Genomic DNA, 20,745 nt, shown 5'->3' with positions numbered 1-20,745 from the left:
AATTGAACATACATATATTTTGCTTCTTCAGCTATTGACCTATTTAGGACAGGAGTATTTCAAGTTTTCCATACAACTGTTCAACAGACATGACCCAATATCCTGGTGGGGGCTGATCTGTACTCAAAAGTAAAATCAAACCAGAAGCTCTTCTAGTTTGTAGAAGCTTCCAAACTTAATTCTTAAGAATTATTAAGAATTGCCTTACTTCTAAAGGGTGAGAAAACAGAAAACAAATTTAACGAAACACACAGCCTACTCACCTTCTCACTGTGGCATTTAACAGCAGCCATGGGTTATAAAGATTAAATTCCTGAGGCGGAGTGAAAAAAGCATTAAGTAATAAACCTCCTAGCAACAGGAGTCAAATAGGTCAGAAGGATTGTTCAAATATTGAAGTTCAACAAATTCTACCACCTTTAAAAAAGTGTGTCAGAAAATATTTACAACAAGGAAACAAAGGGTGACATATCTTGTCAAAGAATTGTTTAGATTGAAAAGATCCAGTCTGACCATTAACCTAGCATAGCCACATTCACCACTAACCCCTGTCCCTAAGTAGCAAGCCCACATTGTTTCTGAACACTTCCAGGGATAGTGACTCCACCACTTTTCTAGGCAGCCTGTTCCAGTGCTTAACAGCAAGCCTTTCAGTTAAGAATTTTTCCCCAATATCCAAACTAAAACTGCCCTAGAACAACATTTCTTCTTGTTCTGTCACTTGTTGACTGGGAGAAGAGACTGACGCACACCAGGCTGCACCCTCCTGTCAGGTATTTGCAGAGTGCTGAGGTCTCCCTGAGCCTCCTTTTCTCCAGGCTGAACACCCCCAGCTCCCTCAGCTGCCCCTCACAGCACTTGTGCTCCAGACCCTTCCCCAGCTCCGCTGCCCTTCCCTGGACACGCTCCAGCCCCTCAATGTCTCTCTGGCACTGAGGGGCCCAGAACTGAGCACAGGATTGGAGCTGTGGCCTCAGCAGTGCTGGGTACAGGGGGATGTCACTACCTTGCTCCGGCTGGCCACACTACTACTGATACAAATGCACCTGTCCAAGCCCTGAGTAGCCAGTTTCTTCAGGAGGACACTGTGGGAGAGTATCAAAGGCTTTATAATAGTCCAAGCGGAAAACACAACCTTTCCTGCATCCACTGAGCTTGTCACCTTGTCACAGAAGGAGAATCAGATTGGTCAGGCAGGACCTGCCCTCCACAACCCCACCAGCGAGCTGGACTTGATCCCTTGGTTGTCCTGCACATGCCACGTGATAGCACCTCAGATGATTTGCTCCATGACCTTCCCCAACACTGAGATCATGCTGACAGGCCTGTAGTTCCTTGGATCTTCCTTCTGACCCTTCTTGCAGACAGGTGTCCCATTTGCTGACCTCCAGTCAACCAGGACCTCTCTGGTTAGCCAGGACTGCTGGTAAATGATGGAAAGTAGCTCAGCCATTTCTTCCACCAGCTCTTTTAGTATCCTTGGGTGGACCCCACGCGGCCCCACAGACTTGCAGCTCTTTAAGTGGCACAGCAGGTCACTGATCATTTCACTGCACGTGCTGCACGACAGCTACTCCCTGCAAGGGTCCTGTGGTGGCAGTACATAACTGGCAGCCGTTTGCCACCTGATGAACATTCAACATTGAGCTCCGAAGAAATGATCTTGAACTGAATTAAAAAGAGTTGTGCCATTCACAGCAGTAAGCTTGTGCCTTACATCCTCTCACCTCTCCCCACACTTCATCCCCGTCACACCTCATTCCTCCTTTGAAGGAACCTACCAGCCTGCTTGAGTGGAGATGGAATGTCACAGCTGTGCTGGAGCTCCATGGACACTGTCACAGTGGGTAACCGCTGTCTTCCAGAGCCGCTGCAGGCATCAACTCCGTGTCACTCCCCTCCCCAAGCCCAAATGCCCATTTCCATGAGAATCCATACCAGTCAATGCCCATGATACTTTAACCATCCATCAGTGTCTGGAGACAGCAGCCACAGTGCTGGAAGCCACTGAATGAGAGGGAAGAGAGAAACAGCCTGACAGCACAATCCCAAAACTACATAATTAATTGCTGGAAAAATTTGCACATAGACAGTTCTTTGTTCTTAGAAACTTGAAAAAGTTTTAGGGAAACAAGCTTTTTATAGAGCATAAGACACACTCTATGGTACTGATAGATACTCTTAATTTCCCATTAAGAATCTACAAGGTGCTTCTGCTGACATATTCCAGGTATTACCAGTAACATAACTGAGCTCACATGAATGACTGGGTTATTTCTACTGTCCTCATGAGTAGTGGAGTGGAAATACCACTGACATCAAACAGGGGGGAAAGGCCACTAAAGCTGTATTCCTGAGCCTTATTTCTATTTTTAAATATTGATGCTATAAATGCAATCATGATCCAAAATGCAGTTATGTTAGGAACATGCAGATGGAGGGAATGTAGCTGAATTTGGATTTTTTGTGGTGAGGAAGATGCATAAACTCTGACCCACTCCACCTTATTTCAATCTCCAACCTCACAATCCACAAGAAATAAGTAGCTAAGTGTAGGATGTACCTAAATGATGTGACAGAAACAGAGACACACACAAGCACAAAGAAAGAGGTTTCTGAACCAAGTAATCTAAGGCACAGCTCCTCCCCTTCTGCTGTCTTCATCCTAGGGAGAACACTGAAGGAAAAACAAAGTTACTTCTAGTAAAAGAAAGAGGTCACATACATAAGTTCATACCACAGCTGTACAACAAGGTACAAACTAACAGAAAATCATATCTGGCACGTGGACTTGAACCTTCTTCCAGACCAGACTTTTCTTTCTTTACAGAACAGACAAATTAGACTTGATTTGATTTCATGGAGTTTAAATATGGGTCAGCTTCTTAACCTGCTTTGAAGAAAACCAAGCCAAACCTTGAATGCATTTGTATATTACACACTAATCATATTAACACATCTTTAAACTGGGGTGAAAGATAATTTGAAACAATGTCTACAGTGCTGATCCCCAAAAATCATGGCTAAATTCAACCATCCAAGTAAAAGTCTGAGAATATTACTTCAAATCCCATTTTGACTTTAGTTTGTACTACTATATGTGATTATTCTACTATATAATCACTTTTCACTTAGGCTAAATTAAGGACATACCTGCTGTTTAATTGGGAAAGAAGCAGAGCACAGGTACCCAGGAGGCTCAGACTGTTCCCCAATTTACAAAGCCATTCCTAGCGCTGTGTTACATTACACCATGATCCAGGCTTACACTGTGCAGTGAAGAAATTCTAGACAACCCCACAATACAACACCTCCCTTTACCCCCTCTCCCTCTGCACTTTCAATCCAGGATCAAGGCCCTAACTTCAGCAAGAACAATTCTGCACTATATGAATTCTAGGAAGAACAGTTCTACATATTAGCCAATTAAGTTTTTGTTTCTCCTATAATGCAGGAGAATGACAGGAAATGATCTCTCAGATAGGCACATATGTATTACAAGGATCACAGCATTATTGTTTTATTGTTTGCACAATGGTAAGTTGCACATATGGACAAACAGTACACATTTAGAATTAGTTTCACAAATTAATACATTATAAGAGTCCAGTGGTTTAACATATTAACTATTAAAAAAAGCAGTAACAAAGAAATACAAACATTACAGTTTTGACTGCAGCCCAGTAAAAGTTTAAAAACAGGTTGAAATCAAAATAAACCATAAGCTTTATTTTTCTGTGACATTAAAAAAAAACACATATCCCTTCCTAAGAGACTGCTCACAAAGATGCAACAACATACAAGTACAAAAGTGAAGAATTCTGTGCTCAGTTTCCCTTAATTTTATCAGATTAAGTGACAAACCAAACATTTGTCAAAGAGCAATCGCTGCTGAACGCAGACACTTCCAAAACATACAAAATGATAGTAATACTTTAACAATAGAAAGCCAATGACAAAACCTCTACATAAAATCAACTTGGCTCCAAAGTTTCATGCTCACACATCAACCTAGTATCATTATTTGCAAAGAATCAATTGATTTTTATTTCCTTCTTACGATATTTTCCTGGATATTCCTAGTGCACACCAAATTGGAGATGCAGAACAACAAGCTATGATGTTACAGTATATAAGATTCATAAACTACTGCTGCAATAGCTTTAACCTTCAAATGACATAATTTTCCTCTGTTTTTGAACAGCAAGTTACTGTACTACACCTTTTTCAAAAGCAGATGCCCAACTGCTTTTAAGGCAGGGCTGAAGAGAAGCTCATGAAGCAACTTGGGTTTGTAACACTTAATTTTGGTTTTCAATAGGACAGTGCATCTTAGCTCTCTCACATTCAGGGAAAAGCTCCTCCAGCCTGACAACTCCTGTTTGCACACAGACCTTGTGGCATCCTGAGCTTTCAGCTGAAATCCGGCAGTGCCCTAACTCTCCAGCTCAGGAGAAAAACAAAATCCAGCACTTTGGGAACATTAACTATGAAATAGTGTGTCAAAATCCCAGATTCTTCTTTAGAGTTGGCTGCTAAATGGGCCACGAAAAAGGTTAAAAAAACCAAAGCAAAACTAAAACAGCTACTAACCACTATCTACCAAACTTTATGAAATAGTAAACATTGTATTTCAGCTGGTTTTAAACAACAAGACACAGGAGCAATGATGACACAGCCTGGGACCCCCCATTTGAAATTCCTAGGAACATCTGGACATGGGATCACAGGACAACATGGAGAAACAGAACACACAAAGAAAAGGAGATCTGTCTATGGGGGAAGGTATGCACATCTGTGTTTTATACATATATATATACACATACATACACACAGATGTGTGCACTGTACTGTATATATTTACATCCATATACACAAAAACACCCTGAAGTAGATTTAAAGGCCATATCCAGGAACAGAAGATATGAACTCTAGTATTTGTACTAGAATATATTTTATCTGTACAAAAAAAAACAAATATGCATATATTCATATGGTATAAAGCTTATTAACAAAAAATATTCTGCTACTAACATTAGGTTAAATAGATGATTTTACAAGATTCTTTAATAATAACGCAGTATAGAACATTTCTAAAACTAGGGCCCAAAATAAAAATACATAAACGGGTTTCTATTCACAAGAAAATAGCTGTTCAATATGATTTCACTAGGGAAAAGTAGCAAAATTTTTATAAATCTCCTGGGATGCAATTTAATTAATCAATCTACAAAAATAGACTTTTCAGATGAAGAAAGTTGATGCGCTTCCCCCTCCCTAAAAGGGGTGCCTATCTTTTCCCTCGCTTGTTTCCTGCTGGAGGTTTCTTCAGCTGAAGAAGTTGCCCTCCTGTCCCAAAGCCTGCAGATGCAGGATTAGACACCCCGAACGTCAGGCCAGCTGATGCTGTGATGCCAGGATTGCTGAAGTTAAACCCAGATGTAGTCGAGCTCCCAAAGCCTTATGGGGGAGGGAAAAATATTTTAAAACATCAGTTATATCAGGATTGTAAATTCATTCTCCTTGAAGTTTCTACCAGCAGCCACTTTATTACCAGCAGCTGTAACACTTTATACCAACAGAGATCAACGATGGTAAATCACATTGCTAGAGCACTTGGACTTGCCATGGCATCTTGGATAATGCAGCACTAACAGAGACCACCTCAGTGAATGCCAACAATCCTAACCTAAACCACAAGTCTCTGATACCATTACCCATACAAGAGTAGCACACCAAAGTCCCACTGAAATCATACAACAGAAGAACCACAATTCCTCAACTTCTCAGCATAAACATGTGGTGCACTCCTAAGGTGGGAGGGAAAGCAGCAGGTACAGGTGGACCATGGACCACTCCACTCACAGCAGGGAAATGGCAAAGCTGGAGTTGAAGTGCTCAGTCTTACACACGTGGCACACATCACACCTTACATGTAAGGCAGAAAAGGCTCAAAAAATCCTTGCCAGACTGTTTGTATTTGAAAACACCCCTTATGACAAACCAAAACCAGCACTAGAAACAAAGATTTGGAAAAACTGCATGACTGGCTGAGCAAATTGTGCTATTTTAACTCCTCTACCCTCTTCTATCAAGGTAAACAAATTGAACATATGCAGCTGTGAAACAAGGTCAGTTGGAAAAAGCCCCCTACAGTTTCCAGCAACAGTAATACTAACTCATTTCACTTTCTGTTATAAATTTGTATCAATTGTGCATCATCAACTTAGATAATAATTGCAACTATTAGAGAATGCTAGAAACATCTCAAAGATTACTTTAAGAAGCAGAACTTCATAACTTCACTTTTTGTTGTCTCAAGAGACCACAAAATAATAAGACATGAGCAAGTTCAGATTTTAACAAAGAGCTTCATACAAGTTGTATATGAAAACCTGCAAACAATTAAGATAATAAGAAAAATGAGACTGGTTCACAATCAAGAAAGGTATATTCTCAATATGCATTACTTTATATTGCTTCATTAGTTCTCTAGTGGACAGTTGAAGCAGTCCTTTGGTCACATCAGTATCTTCAACTCAATGCATAAAATATTTCTGGAGTACAGTAATAAAAGCCCAACTGGTTGTCTCATCAGAATCCTAAAGTAGCTCTCACAAGCCTGATGTCTTCTGTTCTCTCAGTTGTTACTGACACTGCATTAAGAAATACTTCAAAATATAACATGAAACTCTTCCTCCTGCAGTGTCTGGACTTGGGTTGCACACATCTTGTCAAGAAAATTCCTTATCAACATTCCAGTAACTCAGAGTCCTACAACATGCAGTTGCCTGCATAGAAGTCATTGTCAGTGTAATGGTTGTGCAAATCTGGAGTGTGACTAATGAGAGTGACTGATAGTGGTCATTTGGGTCTTGTCTAAATTTTGTGGGCTAATTTGTCTCTCATCCTAGGATGTAAGGCGTGAAAACACATGCAATTGTTACTCCATGTCCCTGATAACTCTGAATCCCAGCTAAGATTGATCAGGGAGTCTCGTGAATGAAAAAAAGTTACCTTTCTACTTCATGTATGTGAGATAACAGGCAAGCATTGCTTCCCACAGAAAACATCATGAATGCCATTCATAATAAAGCTGCATGTGACCTCTAGTGTCAGGAGTTCGGTAGGCAAGAGTAAAGTGTTCATCAATTACCTCCACCTTGCTGCTTCTAGATGCAGGGATTATTTTGAAGCATGCAGGGAAGGCAGGCTACAGTTTACTTGAATAATATTACAGTAAGAGATGCATAAGATATGGGATGGAAGACTGAGAACATGCTTGTTAATTTAGATACAGCTTGGAAAGTAATAGCTGTTATGCTAGCAGTGACATTAAGGGCAGCCATCAAAGTATACAAAGGCAGATGTGAAATTCATATGTATGGTTTTCTCCTGTCATGGCAGCATAACAAGGCCAAGGCACCAAGTTTCATCAGAAGTAAACCAAACCCTAAAGCTGAACACTCAAATGAAAAATCTTCAAGATAAAAAACTTAAACAAGATACACATTGAGTATTATTTCTGTTGCAAGAAAAGATGATCACAGAATAGGTCAGTTTAGATGGAAGACTCACAGTCTTGAACCATAGGTATAATGTGATCAACAATGTCTCTGCTGAAATTAGTATTATTTATGTGTGAACATAGATTTTCAGGAAGTAAATGACAACCTGCCCTTCAAGGACACAGTTTCACATCTCTCCAAACAGTGTTATGATCACACTTTATTCACTGGGTTTGTGCATCTCTGCTTCTGTCAGCCCTTTAGCTTGGTAAGCCAAAGGTGAGTACCTCCCCATAACAGCATTTTTTGGGTAATTTTAATACTACAGGGAGAAACAGCAGTTCATCAGATGGCAATCCATTCCTGCTTTCATCTCCCATGCCACAATGGGTGCTCTAGATCAAAAAGTATTTCAAGAACAGCTTTGACTGATTTATTATAGCCTTTCTATCTAAAAGCTGCTCAAAGATTATATTAAGGTCTGTTTTTCAGCAGTATGAGTCCACACAGCCATGAACCCACTTATTATCTCTTATCTAGTTTACTGAGGCTGCAATTCTTCAATAAAAATAAGTCTCCAACAGGAGTTTTCAACTCAGATCTTTAAAGTATATTTACCATCTGTTTTCACAAAAATTGTGTTTGAACACTCGCCTTCCTCTTAGCATTTTATTAAATTGTTAAATAAATTTAATGGTGATTTTTTCCTTTTCCCATTACTTGGAGAGTCTGATGTCCTTTACAATAGCTCACTAACATGAGCCTTTTGGTTGCCATTAAATGAATAAGAGTAGCAATTAAATGGGACTTGTTTTGGAGTCAGCTTTCTGGAGTGCCTCTGTGTGTTTCAAGAGGGACACCTGATTCACTGTTCCATCCCACATCTGTGTCCACTAAAGAAAATGCAAGCACACTGAAGCTGCTCTGCTCTTCATCTGCTGATGAACACAACAACCATTCCTGGACCAAGCCAAATTTACTATTAGAAGATGCTCAAAGACTATCAGAGGACTCAGAATTTTTTCCTCAAACACAAAGTGAAATGGAGAAGAGCAGTAATACCGCTACAAATATTTTTGCATCTTTTAAAGCAATTAAACCTAACTTATAAAAATCAAACTCCTGACAGAACTAATTTGGGGATTTATAATTATAGTTTTAAGATAAGATCTAACTTATCAAAAATCCGTGGAGGACAGCTGGGGCAGCCTAAGCAGCCTGGAACAGTGTGTGCTGGAACACACACTTACCTAGTGTTCCCAGACACATTTGTCTGGGAAAACACTTAACTGCTCATATCTAAACCCAAGCAGCAACAACAATGAATTCCAAAACCCATATTCACCCCACTTTCTTAGCTTTTTCAAAGAAATAGATTCAGAAACAAGATGCAACCATTATATTGTAAGATAAACCAGAGTATGCTTTCAAGATCCTGTAAATGATACCTAAGAAACAGGACACAACAAATTTGAAAGAAGTAAATATAACCTAGCTAGCCTCAGGTATCATTCAAACCAATTTATACACATTTATACACCCTCAATAAAATTATAGATCATACACAATCCAGGTGCTATATGACATAAGGTTTTGGATAGAGAAGGTAAAAGTGCGTTTTTGGACTCCCAAATTTTTAATAGCAGTTTCTATTTCATAACTCATCTAGATAAGGATTTCATGACCACTTAATTTTCAAAGCAAAAAATGACAGAAATTACATTTCACTTGGTTTTATTCAGCTACTTTCTGTAGCTAAGACTCTTTCTGAGGTAACTGACAATCTTAATTTTATTGGATGCAATCCCTTCATTTGCAAAAGAGACTGATGGCACTGACTCCATGACAAAGTCTGGTTTGAGGGAAATGGTATCTAAATTGCCTCTGCACACCACCAACGTAGCTAAGACACACTTATTTATTTTGGCTTGATGCTTATTTAGTGATGGACAACTGATCCATACAAGTAGTTTTGTAATTCTACTTTTAGTATGTTAAAAACTATTAACTTTATAATCCAGCAGCTTTAAATGCTGCAATATTATTAATACAGACTCAGGAACAATAGGCTACAAGATAAAACCATAAGCAGTGTAAGTTTCCAATTGTTTCTCATATTAAGAGCTAAGTAAAAGAAGGCTGATGCTTGGACACCAGATACTGTAAAGAGTCCCATAAAGAATCTACTAGGTTGTTAATATTCATGAATGTTACACAGCCAACCCAGTGAGCCATTTCCACCTTATAATGCAAAGCTTAAAGTACTTTACAGGCCTAGCAACTCATCACTAACCAAGGAGAATCCAGAATACAAATCATAGCACTTCCTAGTAAATACCAGCAAAATGCTCTTTTCTTTTAATAGCAGTTGATCAAACATTTTTCTTGAGAAATGATCCTCCTTCAATGTGCCATTGAAAAAAGACTTCAAGACAGACTATAGAAGCTATTTGCTTAGTAATAACTTAGTAAGCTACTATTCCTATTTAAAAGGTAAATAGAAGTGCCAGCTATATTTCAGACTTTGAGTTAAGGCACAATAGCTTCCATATTTTATCACCCCCCAAAAAATGAAACCAAAATAGCTCAATGAGTACTGTGTAGTTCAATTGCCATGGAAATGTTTTCAAAGTAGTTAATATAATGAATTATAAATATATACAGAGATACAATACATACAAATCACTATTCAGAGTAAGCACTTATATATTTTTAAGGAAACCTCTGGGCTTCCAGAAAATAATTTTAACCTTATTAGTAAATATAGTAAGTCAAATTACTAGTATATTTGTGACTAATTTATGCATGAATTTCAATCAGTAACTCATACCATACATTCAAGTGACAACTGCTCTTCTCTGTATGAGGCTGTATCTGACCTTCTGCTTCCACTCTTAATTGGGACAGACACCATGAAATGGGAAACATTAATTCTCAATCAATACTGTCTACATAAGAGACCTTCAACAGAACCCAGAAACTTATCTGAAAATGTGTCTCTAGCAAGTAAATAGTTATGTTAATTGTGATTTACACATGCAACTTTAAACAATCAATTTCTTGGAGTGAGTGCAGCAGTTTGATTATAAAACTTGCTTTAAGATAAACTTGATTTTTGAATTCAAAAGAAACAAACCAACCTGCACTTAGACTTCCTGATGGTTTACTTGTAGTTCCAAACCCAAATGATGACGCTCCTGTGGCACTACTTCCAAAGGCAGAGCTACTTCCAAATCCTAGTAGAATAATAGTAAAGACATACAACAAAAAAAATTACAGACACAGCAATTAAAGACACATAGGTTTCAGGTGAGTTCTCTAAACCCAAACATAATTCTAAGCATTATTTGTAAAAAAATACTCCTAAGATTATTGTCTGAAGAGTATTTTATCCTTGACACAGCATCATGTTAAGAAAACAGTGCAAATTGGAAAGTATTAAGAAAAATACTACCTTCGAAATCCAAAACTGAATAAAGAAAAAATTATAAAAACAGGTGGTGTGAACTCTCAGAGTTTAAAAACTATCTACTGAATTGCCATTAAACTGGCAGGAAATGGTAACCAAACGAGCCAAAACGAAGAAATTTCAGATATAAGCTACATGACTTATTACAGAAAGTCACAATCTTCATCTACAACTCTAGAAAAAAGAAATATGCTTAAAACAGAGTAAAAGCATTTTCTTCAGTTTACACATGGCTTATTTTAGAGTCGTTCCCTTCCCAGGTTATTAGGAATGAGCTTTATCTAGGAAACTACAACATAGTTTAAATACAGAATAAAAACCATTAAAGGGCAGCCTTAAATGTACAGCTGTGACAAAATGTAATTCTGTTGATTTTGCAACTGAAATTCATATTTCATAGTACAAATTTTTTAAGGTTTCAAATTGTGTTATTAATATGAGGTCACTCTGAAGAAAAACTAAATTGCAACTTGAAATAGAGGCCAGACAATAGGAAGAGTAAGAACACTGTTTACTCTGATTTTGGCTGTCTCAGGTTTTCAAAAAGAAAATAGTATTTGTATTCATGTTTGAGGAAATCATGCTCCCATCTTAAGTTTCAAGTGAGGAAAAATCCTTTTATTTACTGCAAACTGAGCATTTACCATTCCTTTACAGAAATATTTTTGAGATTTTAAAACCAGTAAGGACTGAACACACTATCTGAAGCAGTATTCTCAAGTTTTCTAAGATTTTAAAATCAAATTAAGGGTAGGTAATGACAAGCATCATCTCCATGTAAGACAGTTCATTTAAATTACATACTTTTTTGTCTTTTCTAAGTTGAAATCCAAAACCAATGATCAGGCAAGGTGTCTGCAAATATTTAACAAAGCATAGGGTCTATGCTAATAATTTATACACTTAAATGTAAAAGCCTCTGTTTATCACTGTCAACGTAAACTGAACATTAATCAAGGAAAGAGAGCAAATTTCCCCAATTAAAACAGAACTTCCAGAGCATACACAAGAAACTGTCCTGTTCAAAAACCCTAATCCCTAAGATTAAAATCCCAAACAAACTTAAGCAATCATTCAGCCAATTTGTTTCCAAGAACACACCTACAGGCTATTTTGCAGGTATGTGTTTATTCTTCTACATTTGCTTCTACCAGAGAGTCTTATGGATTTGTTAAGACATTTTGCAAATTATTGATGCAAACAAATACCTTCCTAGGCAGAGAGCTAGGAAAAAAAAAGAGAATACAAGTCAGGATTTTGGACAAAACTAAAAGCAATTGGAATGTTCATTTATTTACATATGTAAGACTAGTGAACAATCTTTAGTCTACAACCTTTTCAGCAGAAATGGAAGAATTTTGTTTGGTTTGTTTTTTAAGGCATTTAAAACATTGCAGGAAAAACTGGTAATTCTAAAGTAATTTCCTTTTAGCACATTATTTTCACTTTCTCCTTGTTTAGGTATATAGATTTTCTTTTATCTGAAAACACTTAAAATCTGATGAGAAGGGAAACTGGTAGATAGAAAGGTATTTTAAGATGATTATTAAAGGTAAAGCTCATGTAATGTCCAGGTCGCATCATCTTCCCAATACTGAGTGACGCTTAATTATTTTCAATACATTACAACATTGACTCATATGTTCAGCTCAAAGGTAAAATGTAGGAATGGGGATTGAGGCTGCAGAGAAGGGAGGATGTAACAAGAAAAGCCATGTTATGTTTGCACTCAGCAGATGTAACAATTTTCTTTGCAGATCTTATAAAAGCTCCAGAAAACATCAGTATCTGTAGGAACCCCAACCTACATAGACAGGAAAGTTACATGTCCATTAGATTCTGCTACTCACTTAAATTCTATCTGTAGCTCTAGTGCTGAGAATATATTACATGTAAAATAAAATGTCTACATTAACTTGGAATTTTTTTTTTTTTTAATATTGCCTACTTTTTCAGTCATGTGTTCTCCTGGAATACAGTCGCCACCAGCACTATTAACATTTCGGTAAGTATTTTTCCCTCACTTTCACGTGTTGCTTTTTCAGCTGGGGGGGAGATTTTCCCCACCTCAGCACTCAGGCACAGAGTGAGTGCTAAAGCAAACAGATTTCAGGATCACAGAATGGCAGTAACTTTTTAACATTTATTCTCATCTTAATACAAGCAGAAACAGGTCTCTATAGTTAAAAGGTGAAAAACTCCCATGGATTATCTACAATGTGATCTAATGTCTCAGGTGCCTAATTTTCATATAGGTAATATTCAGTCAAGTTGTAGCTCTAACACACATGATGTCCTTCCCTAGCTTTCAGAGCACAACCGCTCTGTGATTACCTAATCCTGTTTATCTTGGGGTTTCACTACAATGGCTTAGCCCTAGCAACTCCTCCTGCTAGGCAGGAAGAAGCCTGGAAAGCACAGACCTGCCAAACTGTAAGGTCTTTCCCTGAAAGATATCATCCTCTTAGTGGAGTGCAAGGTTTGCAAGAGATTCAGCTGTGCGATATAATAATTCAATGAAAGATTAGAAAAGTTAAAGTGTACCTCCAAGGCTTGAAGAACCTAAGCCACTTGATTGCAAGCCAGTGCCAATACCTGAGCCGAATGGCGTTCCAAAACTAACTCCCAGAGATGGCTGTGGCCCTGGTACAAAAAAAATGAGAACAAACTTGCCTTACTCTTTGGCAGTAAAGAGGTCCTTTATTTACTTATTCAAGTATTTGATAATGCGAACATCATTGCTTTCAACAAACCCCATTAAGAACCCAGATTTTACCTCATCAAAATTTCTCACTTTACTGTCTGCCTCTACATTCACTTACCAAAAATCTAAGAAAATACTGATTGCAGTAAGGTGAAACTAACCAAAACTAATAACATAAAAACATAATTTAGTATTTTTAAAAGTTACCCAGTCTCACCTTAAGCTTTAAAATGTTAATCAAAACCTTGAGAGAACTCATAGGTAACAACATTTTGCCACCTGTATTAATGGAATCAGAGTAAGGGAGAACTTTCAAATTAGAAACATAAGAATTGACACTAATGTAACTAAAACTGTATTACCTAAAATTAATTTAATAAATAGGAGTCTTCAAAACTACTCAAGTATACCATCCAAATTTAAACAGAACACTAAGATAAAAAACAAGACAATGACTTTATTTTATTAAATTTATTGTTCATTTTTAAGCAAGTCAATTACACAGTAACATGACAATTCATTTTTTTTCCACACAAGTGATAACTGAGTTCTGTTAAGCTCTGCTACATAACACCATTCAATAAGGTAAACTAGTCAAACCACCTGTTTAAATAACCATTTACAAAAGGCACAGTTCTGTGTACCTTAATGAATTAGATACATTCAAAATTTCAGAGTTTGTTCCGTAATTTAAAAAAGTTGACAGTACTTTCCCTGCGTATCCACATTAAGATGCAGGACTGTCAAAAAAACAATTTCAGTCTGCCAAGATGAAATTTACAGTCTCAGTTCCTTTTTTTATTTTACCTTAACCCTGGGGAATAAAGAATCAACTTGCTAGCCCATCACTAACACAATTTAAAATAATTAATTCTGATAAATAAGTAATATATTTTGACAGTTTTCACAGTACAATCTTCTATTCCTGTCTTTTTCAAACAGTTTTCAGTGCACTATTTAAAAGTTTAACCATTAAAGATAAAATACAGTGCCAAACTCTTAATCCACAGACATCCGCACCTCTGCTCAAGATGGCCTTCTCCATCTTTGAGCATACTTGACATCCTGGTTCTGTGAAAGTGATGATTTATTCAAATATTACTATAAAGCTCAGATGACTTTGACCTTTTTCCTAAACCATTATGACATCTGGGCTATTTCAATTCAAAATTTCCCATTACAAATATTTATATATAGTTTTAAAATGTGAATATTTCAAGCTCTTAAAAATAATTTCAGTATTTCAAGATTTAAATGGAAAATCATTTTGAATCAAGTGAAAGGCACTGTATGTTGAAAAGTGACAACTTTTGCTAGGAACACAAAATTCTTACGTGATCCAAGCTGAATAACATCTGTATACACCAAGTAGTGTTAAAACTAAATTTTAAGGCCAACTAAAGTCGTTAGCCTTCAGACTCTGCTTAGCAGGGAATAGTTGGAAAACCCAAGCTATTTCTTACATTTTAAAAAAAGTATATCAGATGTTGCAATTACAAATTTCCACAGATTTCAAACTAAAGTTGTTTACATCCAGTTTAAATACTGATACATCTACCTTGCAGCTCTTAAAAAATAAGAAAAATGACAAAAAACCAAAACCCCCTACACAAGTCAGTGAGCTAATTAACTGAAAGAACCCAAAACCACATATCCAGTTCCTTCTCAAGTACACAGGTTTCTATCTCAGTAGGAGGCACTGTTAGTGGAAGACCTTATAAATAAAACACTACAGTCCTCCAGGCCAAGCTTTTTACCAAATGCAACATGCTTTTTTTAGAGCCAGTATAAAACATTATACTAAAACACCTCAGATCATATAAAACAGGATCTTATGCCTTAGGCTAACAAACTTTTTATTGAGCAGCAGCATATGATATTTGTTGATTTTGTACCATAATGTTCTGAAGGTATCATCACTGCTTATAGTTCTTGCAAGTAAACATAATTTTCAACAGCAAAAGACTAGTAAGACTCCTTGAAGCCGAGAGTATTAGCAAGAAAAAATGGCACTTCCGGCTATTACAGGTACAAGACAAATTCTTTATAACAAAGTGTTTTAACATTTTAGAACTTGATGTATTTGCCCTGTAGAGCACTTCAGTTTAATGAATAGGACCCATTACAGAGAGCCAGACAGGTCAGACAGATTTCCTACTGATGTTCTGCAATTTTTTAAAATTACAGCTGGTCTAAACAGTGAGTAAATTTAGCATTACAATTTAGATCTGATTGTGACAAAGTCATACACTGGTTCATTTTAACCAAAGTCAATATCAAACCACATAATAAGAAGTTTAAGTGCTATAAAATTTGAGTATCCTTTCCAATTAGAACTTCAGTCTCACACTGAGTTAAGTAAAAACATAAAGTGTGCTAACAGCTTCATAATGCTTTGACTAATTTTGTACTTCACCAGTAAAGGAGACAGTGAGTTTCTTAGGGGGTTATTTCTACATGACAAAAGGTGAGCCTAAAGAAAAGCCTTTCTTTAAGACAGTTTAGTCTTACCCAAAAAACATCAGTTGCAGCCTCATGCATTTACAGGTCTCGGTGCACTAGGCTTTAATTTCCTTTGAAATCTTATATTGTGATCCCATCAACATAAATAGGTAGATTAGCCACTATCATTGGAATTTCAACGCTGTTCAAGATTGCTCAGGGAGGGTGCAGATGAGGCAGTGTTTAAAATTTCATCTGCTACTGCAGAAGAGCATGACCAGCCTCACTGCTGTGCCAAAAAAGCTGTGCTCAGAATGAAAGTGCCAAGCTAGGGAGAAAAGTTGTGTACAGCCTAAACTTGAGCATAATTTCAATAATTCTAGCTTAAAAAACTGCATAAAAATTGTGCTTTAATGTGCACACCACAATCCTGATGTTGTGATTACCCATCCCAGGTGAGCAGTGGAGTGCATTTTTGCTCCCTTTCTTTCATATGGCCAGGACTCACTGGCTTTATTTATTTCAGTAGAAGCCAGAGAGGTCTGGGCATACAGAGAGAACACAGGGTGCATATCTACACCCAGGTACTGGGAAAACATTCCCTGATCCCACAGCTTAGATGTAGCTACTAAACTTTTGACTTCTGAAAAGAAACGTAAAATAAATTATTATTTATCTTTTTTCAGAGAAAGAACAGTAACTAACTCTAAATTAATCTTACTAAATACTTAACATTGTAAACATCAAATATTTTTTAAAAGAGACTAAGCATCCTGATCCCTCAATACTAGAGTATTATATATTACATTTTTCATCAAGAACTTTATAAAGGCCAGATTAATTTTCTTGTTTAATTCTCATTTTCAAAAACAGCAATAGCAGATCAGGTATTACACAGACATCCCTTACCCCTCCCTTTATATACACCTCTTTTCATAGCCTTTTTTCTCAGAACCTTTTCCCATCCCTCATCTACCCCACCCTTCAAGATCCAGATCTTGCAAAGAAATATGTATGATTTTAACTTCTAGCAGATAGTATATCCAATTCACGACAACATAATACAAAGCTAAAACATGCAGCATTTGCATTACTTCAGCAAATGGCCATCTAAAAACTCAAGCAATAAAAAGGAAATAAAGATGAGGCAGTCCTTAAAGATTCCTGCAAAACTGAAAGAACAGATTCTTCTCTTTCTCCAAAACAAAAATTGGCAGCCTTAATCTGAAACTAGGAAAAAGTCAAGCTCTGAAATGAGTCATTTAGGAAAGCTATGAAATGTTCCCATTTAACAAACTTTTAGGGCTTCAAGGTATCTTTGAAATAGTTTAGGCCTGACTAATTCTACTTTTGATCTAGAGAGAACTCCAAGTACCTTTTTCTTTCATCTAACCCTAAAGAGTTTCAAGTATTCTTAAAGTGCCACTCAGAACATCAATCTACTTCTATTTCTTCAGGTCCTCCAGCGAGTTGCACAGAGGGTAGAAGTATTTCAACTGAATAAGCAGTAAAAATATTGTTGTCTACTTCTGCTGACATGTTTGATATAAGTTAATGGCTTTGTTCTATCTGCATCATGCTTGTAGTTGGCACAATGTTGGGTTCTGAAATACTCTGCCAAAACAACTACGAAAAAAAGAGACAAACCACAAACCAACCTTCACACACTCCCATTTGCTCCTTTCACTACAAAATGTTACAAAATATCTCCAGGTACAGAGTCACATTACCTCAGTTATGTTGGTACAGGCCAATTCTGCCATTTGATTTTTTTCCCCCTCTCCTCTCTTCATTCCTATTACTAAGAGAATATTCACAAAGTCATGCCGTAAGTGGCATAAGCTCACTGAAGTTATTAGCAGTTCCCTTGAATCTGGACTAGGAAGTTCAGGAACTTTAAATCCCTCACTTCATTTCATAAAAGTGCAGGAATGATTTTAAATGTGACATCCCAAGTGTATGACTTTCATAAACAACTAATCCTGTACTGACCAAAGAGAGGCTTAAAAAAAAAAGTAAGATAAGGAAAAAGATGAAGAGTAAATTACTTTGGCAATATTAGGCTGCACAAACAGTGTGCAACAATACTACTATCTGTATTAAAACCTCTGAAGCATAATATTATATTAACTCATGTTTTCTGTTCAAAACCAAACTCTTTTGAAAGTGCCACCTCAACAAAATTTCAATGAATTAACATAGTGACAACAGAAAGACTGTGGTCTATGACTGAAATTCTGAAAAGTAGTATTTCACAAAGATTTTGGGTTCTGTTCAAAGTAATCTGGCATACCTATAATTTAAACCCATCTCCCTGCTGTTTAGAAGGGTGAGAGCTGGAAGTACTTGGTATTTCTCTTATGAAAAGGCAAGGACAACCAAGTAATGTGTCAAACTTAACATGGTTGCTGCATACGTCTCTAATTAGCATCATTCAAAATATCACTGCTGTTACAAGACCATAGAAAGCACTATCACTTTCAGTACACCTAGGTGAATAATATTTTAGGAAATTAAAGGTAGAATGAAGCTACTGATACTCTTCATAATTTGCTGACAGAGATAAATATCCCTGTTCAAGTAAAATTAAATGGAATTGACCTTATTTCTGGTCCCTGATGACATACAAATTCAGTTGTCTGTGTTCTGAAATTCCTCAGAGAGGGTTGGTTAGTTTAACAACCTCAATTAAGGTGTCTTAAATTATTTCCTTTGCCACATGTATCCATTCTTTATTTGCAGTGGGTCATGCATTTCCTTTGTTTTGGTCTTCCTCTTACATGCACAGGCAGAACCAGTGACCCACTCTACTTTCTCTACTAATTCTTCACAATAGTAGAATGGCCAGCAAAATGCTCCGACATCATATTGACAAAAGAACTGGCTACAAAATAAGCCAGGCATTTGACTTCCTATTCTACAGAGATTTGCTTCACTATCCTTCTTGTTCTACAGCATTGTTCATTTTACAGTTCCAAAGTGCTATATAAAAAAGCATTATTAATTTTACATAAAGAAAACATAGTATGCATTTAGATATTCTCTCCTCTCCAATTTAAAATAATTTATTGTAATGATACAATTTCTGGAAAGAGGCTATACTACGTGTATTCAGAGATGTTACTTCAGAGTGAAGACTCACATTCCAAGGGGTAAGTTAGAACAATACAGTAAGTATCACTAATACAAGTAAATCCACAAGATTAAGTATCTGTTGTATAATTATTGCTAAGTCTACCCTGCATTTTTCTATTGGCTATGTATCAGTAACTTCACTCATCACAACGTTTAGATTTTCAGTCTAACACAAAGGAAGACCTCATAGAAAATGTTACACAAATTTACTATTGTCATAACACTAATAATCTATAACTTGAATGCACTCAGACCTGTAGCAGGCTGTTGCTGCTGAGTAAGTGTTGCAGCCATTGCAACGGCTGCTGCATTTGGTATGTTGCTGAAAGGGGTTGGTCCAGTGGTAACGCGTGGCGCGCTTTGCCACTTCTTTGCTTCTGTTCGTCTTGCCTCAAACACATCCATGGCATCTCCCAGAAAGCTTTTCCTGTAGCCAAGGTATTGGTCTTTGAGCATCTGAAGGGGATGGGAGGAAGCCATTTTAGTTCCATGTATCAGACATAAACCCTTAACTTAATAAGGAAAGAGATGCTGAGTTACAAATAACATTTCCTAAAAGAACAAAGAAAAACCCATGAAAAACCAAACCAACAAACACCACCACCAAAACAAATGAGACGCTCCCTCCAAAACCCAAAAAACCTTGTCAGGTTATAAGACAGAAAGAACTGGTTTGCAACAGCCACAGCCAGAACAGGCTGCATACTTAAATTCTGCAAAGCCATTGAGGATAACTGATACTGTTCAGTATGTCAGCCTGTGTCTTTCAATGTTGGAGCAAATCACCACAATTCAATTTGAATCACTGTACTTAGCTGATCCAAGAGGAAAAATAAAGCCACATTACTAGCTTATAAAATAACACCCTTTTCTTCAGTGCTACCTTTCCACCATGGAGTCTGCTTTTGCTCCCTATCACCTTCACCTGTGTTTCTTTCCTTCCTTTCGCTCTTGCATTTCTTCTTACCAAAGAGCTAAGTTTTTGAATTCACTCTTGTTTCTGATGCATTTCATTAGCAATGTAACACAGAGCAAATGCAACAGATCATTCTGCCTTAGGGTAACAGGAAGCCCACATCTCTTGTGCCATGACGCCACATCCTCCCTTGCCTCTGCCCTTTCCCCCCCTCGAAACTCCACCACCTTCTGTGGCAATAGCCCAGCTTGGCTTGTTCATCATGAACAATTTCTGTCTGTCATAGATGAGGAAACTACAGGTATCTTGCATAACAAAAATGGAATAAAAATCTTTAACTAGATAACTGCTAATTATTTCCATTTTACAACAGGAAATCTTTAAATGAAATTGATTTATTAAAGGACAACAGTTTCCAGTTTATAGAAGGCATACTATGGTCCTGTGCTCCTGGCTAAGCATATGCTTGTTTCCTCAAAGAGGAGTTTGCAGTCCAAAAATTCTCACTCCGGATTTGAACCCCCGTAATTCCAGATCAACCAGCAACAGCAGGAACCACACAAAGAATGCC

The 20,745-nt window shown here is 37.1% G+C and overlaps 1 protein-coding gene across 2 annotated transcripts in view; it reads right to left on the bottom strand.

The window, feature by feature from the left end:
• Positions 1-3,495: 3,495 nt before the first annotated feature.
• NUP58 (nucleoporin 58) overlaps positions 3,496-20,745 on the bottom strand; it is a 35,958-nt gene continuing 18,708 nt past the window's right edge. For both annotated transcript variants that reach the window (XM_059466802.1, XM_059466803.1), the window contains exons 13-16: positions 19,513-19,714; positions 13,522-13,620; positions 10,649-10,744; positions 3,496-5,460 (exon numbers count right to left, since the gene is read on the bottom strand). In XM_059466802.1, the coding sequence (XP_059322785.1) occupies positions 5,291-5,460; positions 10,649-10,744; positions 13,522-13,620; positions 19,513-19,714 (567 nt within the window). In that variant the 3' untranslated portion in view covers positions 3,496-5,290. The remainder of the gene's footprint in view (positions 5,461-10,648; positions 10,745-13,521; positions 13,621-19,512; positions 19,715-20,745) is intronic.

The sequence above is a fragment of the Ammospiza nelsoni genome, chromosome 2, assembly GCF_027579445.1.
Source record: "Ammospiza nelsoni isolate bAmmNel1 chromosome 2, bAmmNel1.pri, whole genome shotgun sequence".
NCBI lineage: Eukaryota > Metazoa > Chordata > Aves > Passeriformes > Passerellidae > Ammospiza > Ammospiza nelsoni.
This window is presented reverse-complemented; position numbering and strand designations above follow the sequence as displayed.